At 42.6% G+C, this 23,609-nt stretch overlaps 2 protein-coding genes across 2 annotated transcripts; one reads left to right on the top strand and one right to left on the bottom strand.

Annotated features, from left to right (window-relative positions):
- Positions 1–1,132: 1,132 nt before the first annotated feature.
- LOC138610563 (LHFPL tetraspan subfamily member 2a protein-like) lies at positions 1,133–15,418 on the top strand. The gene is made up of 3 exons (XM_069683337.1): positions 1,133–1,302; positions 11,796–12,538; positions 13,912–15,418. Exons 2-3 carry the CDS (start codon positions 12,127–12,129, stop codon positions 14,166–14,168), a joined length of 669 nt encoding a protein of 222 aa, XP_069539438.1. The 5' UTR covers positions 1,133–1,302; positions 11,796–12,126; the 3' UTR covers positions 14,169–15,418.
- A 951-nt stretch (positions 15,419–16,369) lies between these two features.
- Positions 16,370–23,386, bottom strand: LOC138610752 (secretory carrier-associated membrane protein 1-like). Its single transcript, XM_069683563.1, has 9 exons — positions 23,226–23,386; positions 21,970–22,050; positions 21,649–21,759; positions 21,046–21,157; positions 20,423–20,551; positions 20,150–20,309; positions 19,759–19,860; positions 19,555–19,672; positions 16,370–19,227 (listed from the first exon to the last, which is right to left on the bottom strand). The coding sequence occupies exons 1-9, from the start codon at positions 23,280–23,282 to the stop codon at positions 19,066–19,068; spliced, it is 1,032 nt and encodes a 343-aa protein (XP_069539664.1). The 5' UTR covers positions 23,283–23,386; the 3' UTR covers positions 16,370–19,065.
- Between the last annotated feature and the right edge of the window lie 223 nt (positions 23,387–23,609).

Below are 23,609 nucleotides of genomic sequence, written 5' to 3'. Positions count from 1 at the left end.
AGATTCTGTTGGCTTTAAACCCAGCAGGCCTCTTACACCCTTGTTTCCAGGCTTTGTGCTAATCTAAGCTAAGTGGCTTCTTTCTGTAGCTTCACAGTTTTAGGTGGAGGATGTGATTCTTGGGTTGATATTGTGTACATTGTTGATATAATAATGGCTATAAAACACTTAGTAAACGTTTTACTGACATTGAACTTGATATAATGCTAGCATGAACAATGACACAGCATGTAATGTAACTGATGTTAGCTGGGTTGCGGGGTAGCAAAATGGCGCTACAGTTTTGGCTTCAAAGCTAACATTAAAAAAAGGATGAGGGTCCTTTGGACCTTCAGAGGGCCTATTTCAAGGAATCTGCCATAAACCTCCGTGTTTCTACTGTAGCCCAGAATGGACAAACAGATACTATCTTAGAGAGTACCTTTAGCATTTTTTACGAATTTTGTGGGGTCTGTAGGCTCCCCTACATGCTAAAAAGGGGAGTTAGCTTCAATCTCCAACCTTGATGCTAGATGCCCCCATATTGCACATGGCAATTTAAATATAGCTACACCACCAAGTCAATTCTTAATTTCTATACTTAATGCCAGTCAGTTTCAGGAAAATATTGACTATATTTAAAGAGAAAAAACTTCCACTTTGATGTAATTTTATTAATATTTTGTGTTGTAGCCTACAAGCTATTACTAACATCTTGGCAAGCAAAAATTCAAATCTCACAGTTGTTATTTAAAACATACATCTTTATATAAATGTTTGCTAATTTAAATAAATAGGTTATCTGTATTGTTGCCTACTTATCCTAAGGTATCACAAGGTATGTGAAAATGCATCAATATAAGTTGCGGTAACTCATTCAGAAGAAAACGGGAGAACATAAAATATCTCACTGACAAAAAAAAAGCTGAACAGAAAACGCGTGAATAAATATTTCACAATGCGTTTATTTAAGGAGTTTATGGGAAGAGAAGTGGCTGAATCCAGAAACTCGTCATCACGGTTCTCATCATCTCTGCAACTTTTCTTCTACTTCTTCCTCTTCTTCTTCTTCGACAAACGGAGTGGGGGAAGGGAAAGGAGGAGGGAGGGGAGAAAAGAGGAGAAAGCACGACGTCAGATGTTGGTGGGATGGCTTAAAGTGTGAGGGAGAGTGGAGGAGAATAACGTCCTGAAGAAAGGAGAGTTAGTGAATGAGTTTTTAGAAAGCAAAGCTCAGCTGCCCCGGGAAAAGAAGCAGCGTTTCAAACACAAAGGACAGCTTCTTCACAGTGCGCGTGCGAGACCTCGACACTTTGACTTCCCGTAAGTAGACACAATGCAACGAAGACACTTTATGTAGCTGTCTTTATGCACTGACTTTACACGTTACTGTTGCTGACACATAGCAATCCTGTTGTCAAACTCTTTTACCTGTTCACCTAGCTTAATGTTCATTTAGCTATCAGTTACAGCTCTTTTGGGCTCCTTTCTCATAGCTTTCAATTGAGATCAGTGGTTATTGGCGGCTGTTATGGATATAAAGTTTGCTTTCTTCATCCATAGAGATGATTTTGAGATAGCCACGTTAAAAGTATCTGAATTATAATATATATATATACATTTAACATATTTTGAGGGATATGAATTGGTTGAAGGAGCTGTATTTCTGCAAAGTATAGGCTAACTGAAATATCTAGTGGCAGATACTCTGACCTGTGTTCAGGTAAAACACCTGTATCAGAATCAGCTTTATTGCCTGGTATGTGTGTACATACAAGGAACTTGACTCCATTCTTTTGCACCTTTCAATGTAGCCTACATAAATAGACATACATAAAACTAGGACAACACACTTGACTTTGTCAACATAAATATAAAACTACTCCAGTAATGATTATAATATACATTTAAAGTATATTATTCAGTGTATATATAATGACATCATCTGGTAGCAGTTGGACATCACAGCTCAGCCTCACCTCCATGAGAGAACGACCTTCTTATTATACTTCACTTCTATATTGTTTTTATTTCTAAATCTGATGTTCACACATGTCCACACATCAGCCCTTGCTCTCCCCTCCTCTCTCCACCACAACCTCATGTCCTTGAAGTGCCGGGAGGAGGAGGAGGCGGAGGTCCATCTGTGTGTGAGAGCCACCCATGGAGCTCAGTGCCTGATACACTCTGCTCAGAGAGAGGGGGAAGTGGTACTACATCATAAACTAAACAAAACCAGGAAAACGTTCAGTGTTTATTCTTGCTGAGTTCAAGGACAAGCCGTAGTGCAGTGAAGAGAGGAGGGATCAACTTTATCTTTCAGAAAATGCCTCTGAAAAAGGCCTTTTACAGTTTTCCAAATCAGCAGTTTTAAATGTTCAACAGATTCCAGGACTTAATTTATGAAGCAGTCATGCTGTGATTGACTTTGATGTGATTGCCCTAACCTGCCTACTTTTCTAAGATTTGACAAGCTTCAGTTAACAAGTGCTAACTTGCTACGTGTCAGAGGATGGAGCAATGTGAAGGTGATACTACAGGCAGATTTTTGGGAGAGTAGTGTGCACAGCTTTCTGGCTGTCAAATGTATCCATTAAGTTTTATCCCAGATGGTAGAGAAATTTGTAACTCAGTGTCTTCTGTGAGTCATGAACATCTGCAGAAAGTGGTGAGTCTAGTGATTTATGTGTAGAAGTAGTAGAAAAAACACAAAAAAGGTAAATGTTATCCTGTAATGTATTCATAATTAGCTCTTTAACTACCAATACAATCTCGGATCTCATCGGCTATAGTCTGACAACGATATAGCCTCTGGGGACAACAGTGAACATGCAGGGGCGTGTAGCCAGCGGTTAACGATAAACGACTTCCAGTCAAGACTTTCTTTTTCGTGTGCTGCATCATTTACAGAAAAAGAAAAATGAAAAATAGAAATTTAAAAATGAAAGTAAAAATGAAGCCTTGTCAGGTCTGGGAAAGAAAACTACTTTTAAAATGCTCATTTGTTGAAAGGAAGTCGGATTGGTCATTTCTGATGCATTCATGGAAGTTGGGAAATCTGAATACTGAGCCGCTTTCCTGACAATGCGTCAGAGAATTCACCTCAAGTTGAATTTTAGATCTAGAGCGGATTGTTAGCTGTTAGCATGCAGATGTCTGTTTATAGAGATTAACAAGACGCTAAATCATCATCAGATGACCTTACGGTGGATTACGTTCCGCCTGCTTTTGCTCTCCACAAAGACTGTTTTTCCTGCATAGGCCGCAGCCTGCTGATACATGATTGGTCCATATTACTCGGACTACAAGCGTAGTACAAACAGAAACCACAACACTTGCTGTACTACATTTCTATGTAGAATCTTCCTTACAGGAGACCACAGAATTCACCGGGTTGAAATAATCTACTTGCAAATTGTAAAATATCCTTTATGAATACTCTAATATGTAAAAGCAGCACCCACACAGCTGGAACCTAACATTTTTTTGCTCATGTAGTGCTTTCCATGTAAACTAATCTTCTGATGTAATCAATTCCCTTTCATTGCAAGAAATGTCACATATTTCTTATTGTTTGTTTAACTTATGATTTTCCTTATAAAGTGCACACTGATAACTGACTCCCTTCCATTTATTAGTACATAGGATAACACTGTGATAACATAACGTTGACAGAATGTTTTGCGTGAGGGATTACCTATGTTACCAACATGTTTATGCAAGACTTCATGTTGAAGGAGAACTCATAAAAACCAGTAGCTGCCTGGAAGGTAGAAATCCTGACAAGGCAAAAAACTTAAGTAACATATCCAGTGAATTAAAGTACTGTGAGGTCCTTAAACCTCACTGTAGAGGAGGCAGTGTAGAGTTGTTTAGAAAAAAAGAAGGCAGGAAAAGTTTGTTTGTGCATCCATCATCTTTCTAGAAACAAACGAGACAGCTGAAGGAGTGAGGAGGGAGCAGAGCGGGGCCGTGTCATTCCTGTCTTTGTGCAAGTGAAATGTGAGGGTCACTGAGGGGCTTTGTGCGTCAGAAAATGAGGGGCCACCACAGAGTCAGCGTGGGGAGTGAGGGGCCGGGGTGCTGCACAGATTGAATAGGTTAGGGGCCACGGCGGCCTGTCTTGGAGAATAAGGCGGTGCATTCCGGGCCAACAGTGGCATGTCTTTGAGAGCTAAAGAGTGAGTGAAGGGGGCCGCTGTCAGCGCGTCTTTGTGGTGCCTTTGTTGAGTCGAGTCGCGTCAGATGAAGAAGGCCGATTTCTTTATTCAGGCTTTTTTGGCGCACGCACAAACACATACACAAGCTTGGCTGATACTTTTCTCTGGGGAAGTCATGCGTTTTGATGCAATTATACTGCGGACGAGTGAGCGCAGGCCGGCACCTTTCAAGGTTTATGGCTGTATTTATTGTTGTGTTTGTGCATCAGTAAAGTATTGTTTCTGCACACTGTTGGAGGGCGTCTGACTGTTGACTTCTTGTTTACATTTTTGGGGCCTCTTATTGTCAGCGAAACCTCAGCCCCCCCCGGTTGTATTTGAAAGCTAGACCTTGCTGGCATTTCTCCCCTTTTATTCTTAGCTGGGGAATAACATCTAATGCCTTTATACAGCTTGATTTGTTTTATAGTGTTTAATCTGGGTCTGTAAAGTAGATCCAAACTATCTCTGGAGCACTAAACCTGCATTTGATGGCCGCACTCTCTCTCCGCCTGGAGTTACGACACACAAGTTGTGGTAAATGCAGATCCATGGGAAACTTCTCCTCACTTTGCAACTCTTTCATTCGCCGTTTATGGAGGGCTACAAAAGCGGCGGCTCACATGGTTATGGTTAGTGAGAAAGCGTTCCTGAAGACAGAAGCTTGGGTTGTTTCATAATATCTGCGAGGGTTGAGAAAGCTGTGTAAACCAAAGCAACTGAACTCATCTTTGTGCTTGTTCTCTTTGGTGCTTTTGTGTGTTCTGCATGACTCACTCTTTTGCTATCTCGACAGTCAGAGGCATGAAGCGTGCTGTGAAGGCAGGTGGAAGTTTGCCTCTCTTTGGCTGCAGGTTTAGGTGTGACAGTGAAAAGGAGCCATTACGTACAGCTCATTAGCGTTCTGTCATACCTTTTCTGTTTGAAAAGCTTTGTTCTTTTCAACATCTGAGGGAAGACATTGTCTGGGTCGCCTTCCTCACTGCCTGGGGCGAACAGAGCTCGGTGCTGATCTGTAGCTGTTGTTCAGTTGATAGAAGATTTACGAGTCATTGCTGCAGGGCCATGGGTGTCTCTTTCTCTGAATAATGTTATGGCTTGCCCGCTGTTCTTGCATCACTCACTCTGCCATGCCACAGGCGTCTTAACAAAGCCTGGAGAATTTAGTATTTCATTGAAAACCTTTATATAAATGATTGGGAATTCAAGAGCTGGGGGTGTGATCGGTTCACAAAGTTTGGGTGGTGTATGTTCAGTATCCAAGCGACATTGCTTCATTCTCCCTCACTTCCCAAAGAGCTCTGCTGCTTGCATTCTTTTATGAATGAGGGATATGTTTGGTCCTGCCCAGCTCCCACTGCTATCACACTAGTTTCATATCTCTCGGGGGTTCTTATTTCCTGATTCTTGTAAATACAGAGGGAAGTCAGAGCGTCATCAGTGGCCTGTGATTGTCCACATGTTGTTTGGGTAGCTGTGCAGGCAGCCCTGAAGATGGTGCCTCTTTTGTGGTTTTTGGTTTGAGGGCTTTCTTCCCGGCTGGTCCGGATTCATGGCCAGACCAGGCCAGACCAGGCTTAGGGAACAGATTCCCTCGGTTTGAGGTTTCTAGTTCAGGATGTGTGAGCTAAGAAAAATGATCTAATGGAGTCCTCCCAGCCCAGATCAACTGGGGGATCATCTTAACCGGGTGGGTGATCCACCAGCTCAAATACGCTCTTCTAAACAGAAGAAACAGAAGCATTTCCTTCATCTTTCACAATATTTAAATGTCCATGAATGGATTTGTTTCTTGCAAACTCTACCGGCTGTGTCTAACCTCCCCTTTTGTAGAACAATCTGGGTCAACTGTGCTTTGGCTCTCTAAACCACCCACCTTCAGTCCTCTTTCACTTTGACCCTCCACAACAGACTACAGTGGTCAGGACTCATTACCTCAACACCTTGGCATGCTCCCAGAGCCCTTTGCTGATATCTCAGAGCGATTACTCCAGATTTACTACCCAGCCGCCTCCCCTAACTAACAGCCAGCTGACTGACCCACATTCGCCTCATATACACCGCTTTGTCTGAGGCAGTGAAAGGCCTCGGCTCACACTGATGTTCCGCTTTATTAGTAGAAATTTTATTGAGCTTAGAGTTCGCTTGGCCAACAGGTTTTCACAGCCAAACATGCAGTCCACATGGCTGGCTCTCGGCCATCGGGTTGTATTTTCTGTAAATTCCATTAGCGAAAGTTTGTCTCGTAGCAGCGAGGAGGCTGTTCATGTTGGCTCGCTGAATGAAGGGTTGGAAAAGCGTGCATACGTTGGCTTCAGGCCTTCACTGCATGCATATAATCCTGTGTGGCAGGCTTGGTTTCTATCAGGACAGAAGAGCAGTGTGGGAATGAGCAGGTCCACATCAGATGCAAGAATAACCGCTTTCATCTTGTAGCATATCTAATGTATCATCAGTCAAACTCAGCGTCATGGTGGACTCATGAAAGAAGCATCAGACCCCGTGATCTGTCAGTGTCGGTGATGATGCGTATCTCTGACAGTCACTCTACAGGGAGAGCTGCAGTAACAGAGATCTGACAGTTTGAAGAAGATGCATATCTATCAAAAGCAACAGGGGAGTCAGAGACCTCTCACCTCGATCGCTCCGGTTATGAATAAGTCATAATCCTGAGTGTCTCATGTGCCGTGAAGTGTAAAATACTCCTCCTGCAGCACTCACATAAACACACAGAAACAGTTGACCTTGCAGATGAAGTGCTGTTTAAGCACTTTCCCAGAAGTCTGTTCAAAAGCAGCAAACAAGCGGAAAGTATTCATCAGTTTCAGGATGTAGTGACCTTTGTGCACTGAAACACACTCTCACATGCATACACGCATAGACAGTATTTACTAGGGCTGCCCCCGAGCAAAGATTTGTACTAGTCAACTAGTAGTAGTTTGTTTAAATGAATAGTCTAAGTCTTAGTCTAAGTAGAATAGTCTAAAAAACACATTATTAACAAAAAGTATAGCACTGTCCCTCCCCAACTTTTGTCCTCTTGTTGTTGTTAATAGAGGTGTGTTCTAATCATGTATACATCTTTAAACCCTCTACATATCGTTGTCAAAAAATAAAGACAGAAAGAGTCCCACTGCACACTTCCTCTAAATACTCTGCTCTTTACCCCACTAGAAAAAGTCCCTTCAGATTTTCACCTCCTTCAGAGTGCAGTCCTTAGTGCGACTACAGAGGGCCCTGATGAGGTATGAGTGTAGTGATTTCCAGTAAGAACTGGGGGAGATCACACGAGGTGCCTGCCGACTGCCTCGACAAGGTATGTTTAGACTCCATCCCTGTAGTTTAAAGAGGCAGAGCTGCTAATTTGAGGGTATTGTAGTCTTAGCTGACAGCAGCGTGCCCGGCCTGGGTGGACTATAATCAGCTGCCAACAGAAGACTTCTAAATCACCAGACAAACCAGGGCTGTAGCCTGAGTGGCTGTAACAAAGATGCAGACACAAAGATACACGCTTAACAGATCTACATTTACACACATGTATTTATTCAGGATGCACACACATTTCTGTACAGTAATTGTTTGTATAAATAGTGATGTAACACTGCCTGTGTGGTGAGCCAGGCTATGTGAACCATTGTTAGTACTGCAGAATGGAAACTTTGATAACAATGAGGGAGTTGTGGTTATTAAGGAGGCCTGGAATAAACTCGAGGACTATAACGGAATAGGCTGCACCCCTCCTCAAACACATAAACACACACACACAAAATACCTGATTATATTCTTCTCTTACGCTTTCTCACAGTTTCTCCCTCGAAGTAGAATCACAAATATAAACATGTTGGTGCTTTTTGCAGAATCCTGTGTGAGGGACGACGGTTTAGATTGAGAGGAGATAGTTCATCCTCCATGCCTGGCTGTGCTTTAGAGGCGTCTTGACAGACACGGATGCTTCCTGTTTATTTCTGCCATTTCCTTTTTGGCTGATTATGAACAGCAACGTTTTGTAGCGTCTTTATCCTGTTGGTATATTTTCTCTCAGCTCAGCTATAACTGAAACGCTCCCACAGTTTATCTTGAAGCTGGGTAATTATATGTAGACAGTGTATTTTGGCCGAGGGTTCATGTAATCTGTAATTAGGATGCGAAATTGTAAAAAGAGATTATGACATATTTTGAGCAGAAAGTTGCTCCTGAAATTCTCCTTAAAGGGGAGGTATTATGCTAATTTCAAGCTTCATATTTCACTCTGTGATACTTGTGGTGTAGCTTAGCATAATTTACAGATAAAAAAAACATGTTTTTCACACACTGGTGCTCTGTGCAGGCCCTCATACAGCCTCTGCCTGAAACGACTCAGTCAGCTCTGTCCCTTTAAGAAAGCCGCCCCTAGAAGCCCACTTTCTTCTGATTGGCCGGCTCTCCGAAGCCTGCTGTAGAAAAAACTGTGTGAAACCTGGCGCTCACAGCAGCCTGCAGACTGAGCTGAGAAGCCTGGAGATTACTCCAACTTACTTTTACTTACAGATTTGAAACTTCACCCACGTTTAGTCTGAACATCCAACATTGTAACATTATATATATGTCTTAAAATGTGTAACAGCATAATACCTCCTCTTTAAGTAAAGTTGATGGAATGTGATGAACTTGACGGGGAATGTGACAGATAGGCATCACTGTCAAACTGAAGACAAAGCAAACTAAAGCACAATCCTCCTCCACAATGAGATGAAATACTTGAGACTGAAGCGTGAACTGCAAACACGACTGAACCGCGCTGAACTGAGTCACACCTGCATCTTAAGTGTTTCAAATCACATACCTGCTCCTCAGATGTTGTCATGCTTGTGACTTTGTTTTTTTGACCCAGTTCTACCCAGGCCTCATATGAATCACTCAGCCTTCTTAGCTGCATGCGATAATACTCCTATTCTGTAGCCCGGGAAATGTTGTGTGTTTTGCTTTGAACTGATTCAAATCATATCAGACAACATCCAAGATCAGTGCTCATTCCCTGCAGATGTGGTGGGATGATTTAGCATCCCAAACGGAGTCTGGTGGGGAGGTTATGACCTAATACCACATGTATTCCCCTCAGGACATCAGAGTGACTTACGGCTCTGTGTTAATGTTTGTGAGCTGAACTTTTCAGCACCAATGAAGTGACACATTCAGCAAGAATTAGAGCGATTACGTTATCAACAGCCTTCCTGTCCTTGTATGTGAATGTTCTGGATCTCTTAGACTGAGCTAAAGCCTGATTTATAGTTCATCTAATAACTTGTACAGTCTGGGGATACTTTTAAAAAGCAGCCTCACCCAGATTACCTCTTACTCAGCTCCAGTGGTATCGAGCCATGCTATGAAATGTCACCAGAGGTCTCTGAGGTCACTGCTGTCATTTGATGATGTTCACAGAATAAGAGAATAACGTTTAAAACATTCAATGATGATCCGGTTATTCTGTATAATCCATAAACCTGTCAACAGTTCAAAGGGACAGTTCAGTATAAAGTGATTATAAAGAATAAAAAAATACTGGAATAACATTACTTGTGTCCAAAATCCTTCACTACATCCTACTCACTATCTCGATGTTTTATATATTTAAATAAAATATCCTCCACGCTCCACCAGAAGGCCTCTGGAGAGTGCTACACAATGGCAAAAAATCACGATGTAGTGAACATTTTAGTGAGTAGGGACAGTCACAGGAAATATATTCTTACAAAATACATGACTAAGGGCTGTACGGTGGTGCAGTGGTTAGCGCTGTCACCTCACAGCTAGAAGAATCCCGGTTCGGATGTAGGGGGCCTTTCTGTGTGGAGTTTGCATGTTCTCCCTGCACATGCGTTGGTTCCCTCCGGGTACTCCAGCTTCGTCCCACAGTCCAAAGACATGCTCGTTAGGTTCATTGGTGACCCTTAAACTGGCCATATGTGTGAATGTGAGTGTGAAAGGTGGTCTGCCTCTATAGCTGTGTCCCGATCCTTCAAAGGAGGTGGTCTACAGAGGATGCTCCATTCATAGCCTGCGTAGACTATTAAAGCCGGACTGAAATGAGACGGCCTGGTCTACCCTTGCGTCACCAAACACAGCTCCTGACGCCTAGCAACAGGTAGCTAGCGGGCTAACTAGCTAGCATAACTAACGTCGATTAAGTTAACCTATTATTTTAAAAATAAGTTGTTTCAAGGGCCCTTTCGTTTTCTTAAACATGTATAAAGCTATTTTTTTGAAGTGTATTCCTCAGCCACGTAAAAGTCTGCCTTTTCGTTTGAATCGGCGCGCAATGCATCTCGAGATACGGTGGGCTGCGAAGCATGCACCCAATCTTTCGCGGCCCGGGAAACGGAGGACGCATTTGTCGGCGGCATCTGAAGGAGCCTATGAATTGGGACAGCCTTCGACGCGATGCAATCGGCCTTCAAATACGGCCTTCGAAGGCTGCAGCCCCTGGATTGGGACACAGCTTATGTGTTAGCCCTGTGATTGACTGGCGATCAGTCCGGGGTGTACCCTGCTTCTCGTCCAACGACAGCTGGCATAGGCTCCAACCCTGACCCCAAACAGGATAAGCAGTATAGATAATGGATGGATGGATATTTACTAAAAGAGAGCAGCTTAAAGGGTTAGCGAATCAGACTGACTCTCTAAATCTGGATACCGCTAGAAATGAGCTAAAATCTTTTTATGTTTTTATACACCTCAAAAACATTTTGGGCGGGACAGACATACTTAGAAAGCCAACCGTACAGTATTTAAACCAGATCCTGGATATTTTTCTGTATGTATCATAATTCTGGATGATGACATCAGAGGGCTTCTCAGAAACCTCAGTGTCCCATGAGACCACGGCTGTGTGGAGGCCAGTGTGGTAACAGCAACTAAATCATAACATAGCAACAGGATCACAATGGCTCTGATTTGGTCCCGAACACGCTCACTGAAACAGACACTTGAACAGTGACTCACATGCGCGAACACTCGTACGCAGTCACAAGAGATTTAGAGGAAAATGTCATCTGTTGCAGGTTAAAACTTCTTTGCTGCTGATTGCTGAATTCTGATTTTCCTTTGCTGCAGCATCAAACACAACATAATAAAAAGCTACAATAAAGCCAATAACTCGCTGTAACCTATAAAACGCATTTATTCGACTGTGATTTAAAGAGGGAGGTGAGTTGATGTCATGAGTGTGCTTGCCGCTGCAGTGAGGATCCGGCATGTTATTCTGTGTGTTACTGTCAGTGTTGCATGCAGGAACAGAGCTCCTCACTCATCTGTGTTGACAGCTGCGCAGCGGTGATACACACAAGGCTCCAGTCATTTTGCAGATAAAATCAAACACACAATGGTCTAGTAAAATGACGACAGTATAGTCGTGAGTGTGTGTGATTCATCCTGACTTATCCAGCAGACATCTGGAAGTGTTGCTCATGGTACACACACAGCTGGCTGATAGAGAATTTGAAGTAGCGCTCTGTGGGAGGCTTAGCTGTGGATGATTCATAGTGGATGGGAAATCAGTTTTTTCTTCCCTCTTCCACTAATACATGTCATTTACTCCCACTTCATACACATTCTGACCCTCTTGTGTCTCTGTGTCTGTAGGACTCTTCAGTCGCACCATGGCGGAGGGAAGCTGCTTCGGTGCGTTGTAGCTGTCAGTTTTGGATGACCAGAGTTGGACCTTTCCTCAAAGAAGAAGAAATACGAAGAAGAAGGAGTCGTGAGAGGAGGGGAAACATCTGCTAAGAGAGGATAAGATCAGCAGCACATCTGGATCCGCACAGGGAACCTACTGGACCTTTCTCTTTGTAAGGAAAGGAATTTGAACTCCCCAGCATCAGTGCTCTGTCTCTTGGAGGAGCTTTAAAGGGCTTCAAGCATTTTTATTCTGTTTGTATCGTAGCTTGTGGCTATCTCTGAAACATTTAACGCCATGTGCCATGTCATTGTAACATGCCGCTCTATGCTCTGGACGCTGCTCAGCATCCTGGTGGCCTTCGCTGAGCTCATCGCCTTCATGAGCCCTGATTGGTTGCTGGGATTCCCTCGCTCGGACCCCGGTGGGAGCGGAGCGGGAGTAGACTCCGAGGAGTACAGGCCGTCTCTGGGTCTCTACAGCCGCTGCCTTCGTATCGGGAGCCGGGGTGTAGGGGTGAGCTGCGGGCCATACGCCGGGACATTTGGAGAAGTGGCCAGTGGCTTCTGGCAGGCTGCCATGTTGTTTCTGGCAGCGGGGACGGTAGTGCTCGGAGTGGTGGCCTGTATATCCATCTTCAGCCTGTGCTTCCAGAGCATCCTGAAGAAGAGCTTGTTCAACATCTGTGGACTGCTGCAGGCTATCGCAGGTGAGACATCTGACTCTGTGTGTGTGTGTGTGTGTGGTTTTAGTGTCAGTTTAACCAACTGAAATGTTTTCTTTTTGCTTTTATTCACTAGTGTACATTTGACAGAGACACTGGAAGAAAGTCAACTTAACCATAAAGCTTACACATTTTCTTATTCTTCAGTTCCTATTTTCTGATCTAAACATGTAATAACTGCCTCCTTCTTAAGGGTGAAAACACTAAAAACAACAATGGCAACAAATTTAGGACTGCATTACTATAACATAATACTGCCACTATACTATAACATAATACTGCCACTTAAAGTCCCCCTCAAGTGTTTAACCTTGGTTGTGTTTAACCTCCATGTGGTGTTTCTCATGTGCTACAAGACATATCAGGGACAACATCTGCCTGTCTGCTTTCAAACTGCAGTGTACCAAGGACAGGCTGAACAACACGTTTTCAGATTGGCAGGTTTGAGACGTCACGAACCTAAGGAGCCAATCCCGTTAATGGACGGGGTGACACTATGCATATCATTATCTACAAAACTATGGCAACCACTTTGGCGATGCGCGAGCCAGCTGTAACCGTCACAGGAAATTTTAACATACTACTATCTTAAAACATGACTGGAGCTGGTCTTTAATCAAACTAAACAAAAGAACTTCCCTGCTTATTTCTATTAATTTCTCTTATAAAAATAGAGGTCTGAAGAAAACTGAACTTTTTTGTTCGTGAGTTTCTTAAGTACAAAGTACTCACAATAATTTTATCTTAAAAAACCTTAAACATTCTATCCTTGGTTTCACACATCAAAACACCCCAGTTAAAAAGGAAGGAAGTAGCAAGTTACCACAAAATTTGCATCCTTAAGTGTTTGTGAAAAACTTGCAAGTGAGCTCAGAAGCAGCAGGGCAGAGCTATTGGTATCACTCAAGAAGTTAAACAGCAACATCTCACCTGCTACTGAAGCGAATGCTGATCATCTTGGATCTGTGACAGAAAGTCAAAGTGGTAACACGTCTATGCAAGCGATTTACTGCATCTTATATAATCATGCCGAGAACTTGAGGGAATTTATTTTTTTCTTTCGAGTTAACAAGTTGAAACATCAGAGTTTACAAGTTGGCAACAACTACTTGCATTCACAATCAGAGGTTCAGGTCTTTATGCATGTGTCTTTCAACAATGGGCTGCCACAGGTGTGTTTGGCAGAACAGATCAGTCAAAGGGGGTCTAAAGACTTGTCAGCTGAAGAACAAATGCATTCTCTCCAGAGTTGAGTCACCACGTTCCCAGCTGCACTTGGATCTGTTTGTCCTCTCAGCCCTGATGTTTACATGTGAGTGACTCAGCCCTCCGTCACATCGTCTCCTCTCTCCCTCCAGGCCTGTTGCTGATGGTGGGTCTCATGCTGTACCCTGCCGGTTGGGGTTCGGATAAGGTGAAGAGCTACTGCGGCCCCGATGCCAAGCCCTTCAGACCGGCTGAGTGTTCCATCGGCTGGGCGTTCTACGCAGCGATTGGAGGGACGCTGGCATGCTTCCTGTGTGCTGTCCTGTCTGCACAGGCTGAGATCGCCACCTCGAGCGATAAGGTGCAGGAGGAGATCGAGGAGGGGAAGAGTCTGATCTGCCTTCTCTGAGCCTTCGGGAAATGCTCTTATATGGACACCTGAAAATCTCCGTTAAGGGAGACGAGAGACATTTCTCTGAGTGATTCTTTCATGAGAGCCTGGATAAATCAGCTGATTATTGAAAAGATAGAAGCCTTGGTAACAGCTTTTTAATCATTAGGATGGTGTTCTATTCTGAAACTTGCTCTTCCCTATAAAGGGAGATGGTAGAGCAGCAGGCTAAGTAAAGTAATCTAGTATTTTTGACCAAGATACTGTAATAATTATTGCCTTAAACAAACCACTGTATTATAATAGTAGGAGAAAAGTCACACAATGGTAGTGCAGGTAGTGCAACAGTCTGCAGGTTTGTAACATCATTATAATGTTCATTCACACGGTTCACCTGCAAACCTCAACAAACCTCTGAATACTAACAGATGTGTGCACTAAAACACCCAACGACAGCTAGTGCATGTTGCCTGTGTGTGTGAAAGACATTAACTGGTGGTTTCTTAATGTCCATCTGCTCTGAATCTGCAGCACCGCAGGACAGTAAGACTCTCTACCTACCTTTTTAAATGTGCCATTCAAGTGATTGTTCACTTTAAAGGGAGTTCCTCCTGTTAAACGGATTGATTGTGGGTCTGTTGCAGCTTATTAACCAGCAGAAAAGTGTGTGCAGGAAAAAAACAGAGACCGGCCAGATGTTTAAAGGAGGCGAGCTTTCATGTTGGGATGTTTGCTCACAGCGAGATAAAGCATGCTGTAGCTTATCACGAGTTACCTTCTGGCACACAGGAGGGATCTGGCTTTGTAAAGATGCTCGAGACTCAAATAGTGGGTAAATATTCAGAAAGCCTTTTTAAGCAGTCCTCTTGGTGCTTTGGTACTTTCATCAGTATAACCTGATTCTGTGTTTTGCACTTGGTCCTTCATTCATTTCACATTGCTTCATATTTTGTTCACGTTTTCAATTTTCCCTAACAATGCTACATTAGGGCCGCTGTACAGTAACATGTGATTGCTTCATTGTAGATGAGATGTGCAATAATTCAACTCTGGTGTGTTTGCAGTGAGAGTGAGTGGGCTGAGAGGATGAAGAGCGATGTCATAAAATGAAAACGCATTTCTAGACTGTCCGTGCTTTAAATTAATATGTTTACTGTCCGCTGTTTTTGTTACATTAACAAAAGAGTAACAGCATCTGTGGCACATTGTTTGATGCTGCATGAATGAGAGGTTGATGCGCGAGAGGAGATACAGCCTGTACTCAAATAAATTAGGCTTTCTTTAGTAAATCTGTGATTGTTTTTTTACTCAGATGTGTATGAACTCTTACTTTCATGCTTGTTTCCTGTTGAACTCAAACTCTCTGAGGAAACGCTGACACCTAGTGTTGGAAGTAGACAACACAGAAGGGTGGCTTTTACCACTGCTTCCTAAACTGGGTTGCAAGACAAAACGGTGGTCCTTTTTTGAATATATTCAGGAGTTTTGCATCGAAATCCTTTTAAAATGTTAAAATGTTGGGCGCTGGTTTAGCTCAGTTGGTGGAGCAGGCGCCCCACATACAGAGGCTGCAGTCCTCGATGCACTGATCGCAGGTTTGAGTCTCGGTCCACCGAGCATTTGGTGCATTTGGTCTAGCAGGGTTATTATAATTAACAAAAACTAAAACTAAGACTAAAACTAGCAGTGAAAAAATAATTTGGTTAACTTAAATAAAAATAAAACTGGCAGTTTTTTCCAAAAAACGAAAACTAAATAAAAACTACAATGAACAGTGCAACACGAACTAAACCTAAATGGAATTGCAGGTAAAATCAGCTTCGTTTTCGTTGCGAAACCACTTTGTCCTATTGTTTGACGAGAGACACAGTAACACAGACACATGCATTCTTTCATCCTACCTTTTTCAGCTTCTTTAAATCAAGGCTTCCCTCATACTACCTGAAAAACTAAAACTAAATAAAAAGTGAAGTAAAGCTAGTCAATTTCTCAAAATAAAATTACGTATGCACTCGTAAAACTAACTAAAACTAAACTGAAATCACAAACCAAACAGAAAGACTAAATAAAAACAAAAACTAATGGAAATTTCAAAACCATAATAACTCTGTCAAGCCCACTCTGTACTCCCCACACGTCCTGTCTCTCTTCAGTTGTCCTATATAAAAAGGCAAAAGCCAAAAAAATAATGTTAAATAAATTTAAGACATCTGTCCACAAATGTTTCTTTCAAATTTTATTTCATGTTAATACCATAAATATACAAAACTCAAACTATTTCACATGCAACAAAGGCCAGACAAGAGTGCATTACAGTTTCTTTTTACACGTGATTGATAATGGGGATCAAATTTTCAACTTTACAAAATATACAAGTGTCCCTTTTTGAATGAGTTTCTCATCTGATTCAGTGATTTAACATGATCACAGGTCGAAATAACACCGTATTGTGTCAGCAAACTTCAGACACATTTCTCTGTACTGTACAGACCAGCTCGCCAAATACATCAAGAAATGACCCACTGTGGCATGGCTTCAGATAGCGACTGTTTGAAACTATAGATACATGGGAATCGTGTGGGTGTTTGCAGCAAAGAAATGTAGTGTATTATCTTTCAGTTAAAGATGGCCAGGGAACACATCACAAACCGAGATTTAAAAACAAATCTATATGGACATTTGGTAGATTTCTCACAGCTTTTCAGGACATAGAATAACACTTGAGGGATATTTTTCTTTTCCTTTCATACCAATCATACACACGTCCTCGTCCACACACCCCTCGCAGGGTCAAGTCGCAAGAGTCATTTTACACTTAAATCTAGCTGATGCTATGATCATGTCATTACAAAACCACAAACATAATACATGACGTCAAATCAAACCAAACAAAAACTGAAATGCAAACAACTTAAATTAAACCATAAATAAAAACATGTTTGTCTTTTGCTCTAAGTTCAACGTAAAACAAGACATGTGCAATGAATTTCAAACAAAACAAAACAAATACTGCGAAGATTAACTATCGACCTTCAAATATGTAACACTCTCAGGAGTATTTTGTCCACTATAATGTTCAGACCATACATTTGTATTACAAGCAGTACCAGTCATCTTTCATGCACATCTTCAGACACTCACCACCACTATGAGAGGTGCTAAAGCACGACACAAATGTAACCCACGTCCATAACTCACTTCAGTGACAGTAGTCTGTACAACGTAGTGCTGAATAACACTGTTATTACTGTATATAAATTAATATATAAGTCCAACCCTCTGTTATTCTTTATGTTCATTTTGGCTGCCAAACTTCTGATTCCAGTAATGCATCACTGACAGAGGAGACTGGCGTTTCTGTCTTCATAAAAAAGCTGTTAGTCTTTGTAGTGAACAAATACACAGTATCAATGTTTTTACTAGAGCATGTATGCAGGTTTATCTCAAGAAAAAACGGAGCTTTATCACTGCTCAGGTCTTCATCTGTGTGAAAAGTCGAGTTACTCCTCTCCCCAGTTTGGTGCTGTATGTGTCCTTTTCAACAGGAAACATGACAGCAGGAGGTCACGACTAAGCAGCTCCAGAATCATAGCAGCGTTAGTTTTGAACCAAGTGTGAGGGGCAACAAAGACAACAGTAGTCTGTTAGTGTCACACGAACATAAAAGGATAACGTGAATAGTGTTTAAATTTGTCTCCCCTTTTAGTGCACCAAGCCACGAAAGCACCTGCCTGAACCTCCTTCAGAACCTCTAATCTGGGTGGTTTCAGTGCGTCTTCACAAATATCAATCAGCCACTGGGACATGCAGTATCTTTAACAGCTCACTCCTCACAGAAACCGCAGGAAAATAAGTTGGGAGATTTCCCCTTAAAATCAGCCACCGTCTGTAGCCAGAGAAAAGGCTAACACCGAACAGAACGACTTCGCCAAAGAAACAGCTACCTGGAGTGTGCTAAACATGCATGTTACTATCATGCTGTCAAATCTTAGGAAGCCATAGAGATGCTGACCCAGCCCACGTTGCCAATAAAAGTAGCACACAGATCGGGAGTAAATGTTAAACCGACAGGTGTACCAGGAGCACTGCTAGGGGCCGCAGACGGGTTCTTACATAAGAACGTATTCCTATTTATATGAATGACCAGGATGATAATTTGACTGACAATAGTAGCACAGATATAGGACAAGGTATAATTTACCTTTCAGTTCTCAGTGACCAAGCACTGGGTTATAAAAAAACAAGTCAGAGCCACAATGTTCTTAAAGTGAAGTCCACATTCACACACAGGCCCAGCCATTCAAACAAACATGGTACTTTAAGTGTGACCAAGAAAAAATATGTGCAAAAACACCATGGTCAGATTATCACTTGTCATGACTGTTTATATTATAACCAGACAGGAGGCTGTTCGGAGGTCATCCATGACAAAAATAAAGTATGATAGAAATGCGACCTCAGCTTGACCTAGGATCACCTCAAGGTGACAGAAGACAGAAGAACAGGGAAAGCGAGGAGCAGAGCAACACAGTTTGAGATGAAAAACCACTCATTCAGAGCAGACCACCAGGCCAAACATCCATTAAGTCACTTAGTGGATGTTTCAAGGGATGTGAGAGACAGTCATCTGACTGAAAAGCAGACAGGAAGGATGTAGGAGAGTTTTTACTGAAACTTGTTTTGTAGTGAAGGAGGACAACTCTGGTCACGTATCTGATTATATTTTTCTTACGTCTTGCCTCTGAGTTTTAGCACTTTTAAAGTGAGCAGAGCAATCTTAGTGTAACAACATTCATAATTGAATCAAATTTATCTGATTGCCTGCAGGGCCAGAGATGTGCACCTCCAACTTAGTGTGTGTATATGCTTGTATATGTTACAGAGCATGTGTGTGTGTGTGTGTGTGTGTGTCAGTTTATGGCTGAGGTTTGAAGGCTCCTCGAGCAGCGTTGGTTGCAGCGTTAGCAGCAGCGTTGGCGGCTGCAGTCTGAACGGTCTTGTTGGACATGACCCCAGTGGCAAACTCCTGCTGAGCCTTCTCAAAACTGGCTCCGGTGGTGCGATACAGTGCGTGCACCTGGAAAGAGCAGAGGAGGAAATGAGTTGGATGCAAGTTCAGTGATTGAAATCTACTAAAGGGCCTGTAGCGCAAGACGGCAAGTTTCCCGTCTTTGCTAACCACAACATTAATGCTTGGATGCTATTGGTGAAGAATGATGGCACACAGCTTCCTGTTTATTTTTTTAAAACATGCCTGCTCAGACTCTCAAGTTAATGTCAGTATGTAAGAATATATCTCTCTGCTATCCCATATTCAAACAATATCAACATATGTAAGATGGCTAGCTGCTGCCATTCGTTTAAACATCTCAAATAGAGTTGGACTAACCGGTGATTTACTTACCTTTTTAAACATGATGAGCGAGCCCACAGACAGTGCAGTGAACAGAGCTGCAATCAGTAACATGATGATGCCTACTGGGATACTGGTGTTCAGACCAGTCAAAGCTGCAATCCAACCACTGGTGAAACAAAATAAAGACAATCAGAGTGAACTTCAGGACACACCAACAGAGGTACGGATTTACCAAAAGCATAAAATACTCACCATGTTCCCCAGCCAGTGATGCCAATGCTTTGTAGGACATGAACTCCAAACTGACAGATATAGACGAAGAAGAAGACAAAGAAGCGGAATGAACTGTCACTCCTGTGGTGGAGAAAGAAAGGATGAAGGTAGTGAGAAAGCAATGTGGGTTATTGGAACAATAGCAAAAAAGACATTTCTTTAACTATGTCCTTTATTCCTTCTCAATAGCAGTGAAGGCTAAAGAAAAAGCTTCTTCAACCACAAGAAATCTTGTCATTTTTAAGGCCACCTGTTGTTTACTACTTTCATAAGCTTTTTGCTGTATTAGCACTTAATGGTTGTCCACAGAGACATATTACTTTTTCTACTGCTGCAGAAGGCGGTCAAATTTTTTCATCTATCTTCCTACCTGAAAGCCCCGTAAAGCGGTCTGTACCAGCAGACAAAAGAACAGGGGGTAAACAGCAGGAACCAGAGCATTGCCAGGCCGAAGTCTACACCACGAGATGCGTCCACACAGAACCAGGCCAGGCAGCCAAACATGTTCACAAAGAGCGTGCCTGCATGAACTGGTAAGAAATAACAAAATGTATGTTCAAAGAAGTGCTTTAAAGAATCAGAATGATAATATTTACCGGTATGGGAGGAAGTACAGCCTGTTTGTGTCAGATGATCTACTTACACATCCAAAGATTGTACATGATCTTGACGGTCTTTTGAAACTCTACAGGAATGTCCACTGCAATATCGTGGTAGAAACATGGGCCAACAGGGAACTTCTCTGGCAGTGGAGGCCAGTTGTTCTTACGCCCTGTGTGGACAAAAGACAGTTTGGATAAGTAGTTAGACATTATATAATAGTGTTTACTCTAAGTTAATAAACAGTGCTAAAAAGCATATTCACATAAAGTTTTTGAGTAAAAATCGAGACAAAAGGATGAAGCAGATTGTCAATAGCCTGTGTTCTTGCTTATTTGGTTAAACCTAAAAGAGTGTTTTCACTGCATATCACAAAATAAGTAAATTTTTGCAAGGGATGGGTGCCAAGCAAGCTTTGAAAACGGCCAAAACATTTGTAACCTTTTGGCAGAAAACTCTTCCCAGTTTCATAAAAGTCAAAAGAAACTTTCTCAAGGTACAACTTTTCTCAGAGTATTACTTGGCTTTTTCTCTGTTGAGGCCTTGCATTTGTCAAGCTCTAAGCCTCATCAAGACTGTCATGAACCCTTGATTAGCGATGACCATTAAGACTTCGGTTAATGAGTTAAGTAAGTGAGGTGTAAACAGAGTGGCTAACTGACTCACCTCCTGCACCTCCGTGGGACTGTAACTCTCTCTCCCGACGATCGAGCTCTGCTGCTTTCTTCTCCAACTCCTCCTGCCTTCTCAACAACTCAGCCTGGGCACGCGCTTGGTCCTAAGACAGACACAGAAAAGTTTTCAGAATTCACCACCCAGCATTAAACAGGAGTTATAATATTCAATCAGGTGAGAAATTAATGATGTTTTCCACTCTGGTGAGCTTGGGTGTGTTAGTTTAAGAGGGGGGAAAGGGATTAGGATGGAGAAGCAATAAGCTACTGTTATTGACTCAGTTGTCTTCTTGAGTTAGTATTTAACTAGCTCTAAAGTTCTACTGCAAGAGGAAAGCTTCAAGTGGGGGAAGCGCATTAAATGAATTCACACGAATCAAGAAATGAAGATGTTCATCAAACATCAGATTAAAGACAGTACCTCATTACGCCGCTGTGAGGCCATCAGAAAACAGATGATGTATAGGAAGGACAAGAGGAAATGTGAACCAGACAGAGAGTCTTTATAGTGTTTTAGAGTTGTGAATAAAGCTGATGAGAGTGTCTGGCTCATAAACTACATGTGATTCAACAAACATGTTTCTGTATGTAGTACCTGAGTCTGTTGCTGCGAGTAAGCCGGTGGCTCTTCTGTGGGCTTCATGATGGCCGGTTGTGTGTTCTGAGCAGGGGCAGGAGCAGATTTGGGGGCATTTCCAGGTGCTGCCTGTAAGCAGGCAAAGATGCTATGTTAATATTTGTGCAATCAAAAGACAGACCTGAAACTTTAATTAGGCCACAGTCACATTTTGAAATCCTCAGTGACTTGAGAGGTGGAGGAAGAGAGAATGAAAGAATTGGATAAAATGAGGTCAGAAGCAGACAAACAAACGCAGCCATCCACACACTAATCAAGAGCAATGCTAGTTAAGCTGACCGTTCTGGCGTCTGTGAAGGGGTTATACTCCTCCAGACCACCAGGAGGGGCAGACTGTGTCACCTGCGTCACCGAAGGATCCTATGGGACAGAGAGGACCAGAAAGGGTTTCAAGGGGTAAAAACTACAACCACAAAATCAGAAGCGTATAATTAATTTTAAAACCACAGCTGGCCACACATTCACTGCGTCTACTGAGCCCAATGGTATTACAGATAGAGTGGCAGCAGAAAGCAGGATGTACATGCAACACCAAAAATTTGCTAACTACACTCTATTTGAAATGGCCTTTCTTGATCTTGTGGACATTTGAAACAATATGTAAAGGTTCAGGTGCAGAGGGAACTGGACGAGGCCACCGATTACATACTTGTATGACAGGACAGTAGTAGTATAGATGGGCCACCAGGTGCCATGAAGAGCCAGGTTTTCATTCCAACTAAGCTCCACCCACTGTTTAACACACCTTCAAGGGGAGGGGACTCAACATTTAAATCTGCACCTGCGAAGGTGCTCAGTTTGGATGAAAACCACCGGAGTGGCAGACCTGCTCTGTGGTAAAAGGTAGGTTTGTTTACGTGGGCAAATAAGTTCGACTGCACACAACTGAAGCACAAAACAACAGCTGGTTGCTTGTATGTGAAACAATGAAAGTTGGAAAACCATCGAACATTATCTAAACTATGTTACATGTGAACGTTTAGTCAGGATAATCAGTCTTCTGTCGTGCGTGTTCTCAGCGACGTTGAGTCATATTACCGCAAACTTAAGTTGTTATGTTGGAGCACCGCTGATACAATACATGACTCAAATAAGACGTTTAAATCTCCTTAGCCTGCGTCCCAACATAATTTGTAAATTAATGTTGGCACACAATGTCCCCAACTTAATTGATGCTAACCAGCCGGTTAGCTGTTCATCAAGCTAGCAGGTGCCAGCCAATGTTTACTAACGGTAGTCAGAGCTAGCCCGCTAACATCATGTGTCTTTGTTCTTAGTTGGCTCAACCGTTACTGCAATGTTTAACACCAACAAACACAGTAACACCGTGCATGAAAATCCTTTATAGCTTGATATACAAAGTGTAAAGCCATCATCATAATGTGGCTGATGATGAGCTTGGTCTTCCTCGGTTCTACCTAACCTGGCTAAACCCTCCAGCTAGCTGTCAAGCTCCTAGCTAAGACAGTTAGCATGGATACAACAGAGAGACTGGCCTAGCGTACGTTAGCTAGCTAGCTAGCTAAGTAAGCTACCTGAAAGGGGTTGCTGAAGTCCGGGTCTGCAAACGGGTTGCTATCAAAGTCGGACATTGTTCAGCCTTTCTAATAACTGTTTCTTCTGAGGAAGAGCTCCCCGGTTCTCCAGGGAAGGTTCAGTCTCGTGATTTGACTCCCTCTCTCTGCTGCCTGCAGACTTCTCCGCCTCCTTCTGATGGAGACCCCTTGCTTAGCAAGTTAGCCTGTAGCACAAAAATGGTAGGAGAGGATGCGTGATGAACGGCACCGTCCTACGTCACTGATCAGCACCGCGGAGAGCATGACGTCTGGACAGGTACAAAACATTTCAACACACTTGTGTGCTGGCGTAAAGTACATCTGCCATTTGTGCCTCTGAAACGATTATTTTGTGTATCTCGC

The sequence above is a fragment of the Semicossyphus pulcher genome, unplaced genomic scaffold (genome assembly GCF_022749685.1).
Source record: "Semicossyphus pulcher isolate SPU_LCO1_2020_fin unplaced genomic scaffold, fSemPul1.0.p SCAF_6, whole genome shotgun sequence".
In the NCBI taxonomy this organism is placed as follows: Eukaryota; Metazoa; Chordata; class Actinopteri; order Labriformes; family Labridae; genus Semicossyphus; species Semicossyphus pulcher.
Note: the sequence above shows the minus strand (reverse complement) of the source record. Positions and strands in the feature narration are given on the sequence as shown.

Excerpts from the sequence above, each read along its gene's own strand:
- LOC138610563 (XM_069683337.1), top strand. The coding sequence starts at position 12,127 with ATGTGCCATGTCATTGTAACATGCCGCTCTATGCTCTGGACGCTGCTC. Across the intron at positions 12,539-13,911 it reads ACTGCTGCAGGCTATCGCAG|GCCTGTTGCTGATGGTGGGT; the intron begins GTGAGACATCTG and ends CTCTCCCTCCAG.
- LOC138610752 (XM_069683563.1), bottom strand. The coding sequence starts at position 23,282 with ATGTCCGACTTTGATAGCAACCCGTTTGCAGACCCGGACTTCAGCAAC. Across the intron at positions 20,310-20,422 it reads CATGTACAATCTTTGGATGT|TTCATGCAGGCACGCTCTTT; the intron begins GTAAGTAGATCA and ends ATTTCTTACCAG. Across the intron at positions 19,673-19,758 it reads ATCACTGGCTGGGGAACATG|TGGTTGGATTGCAGCTTTGA; the intron begins GTGAGTATTTTA and ends TTGTTTCACCAG.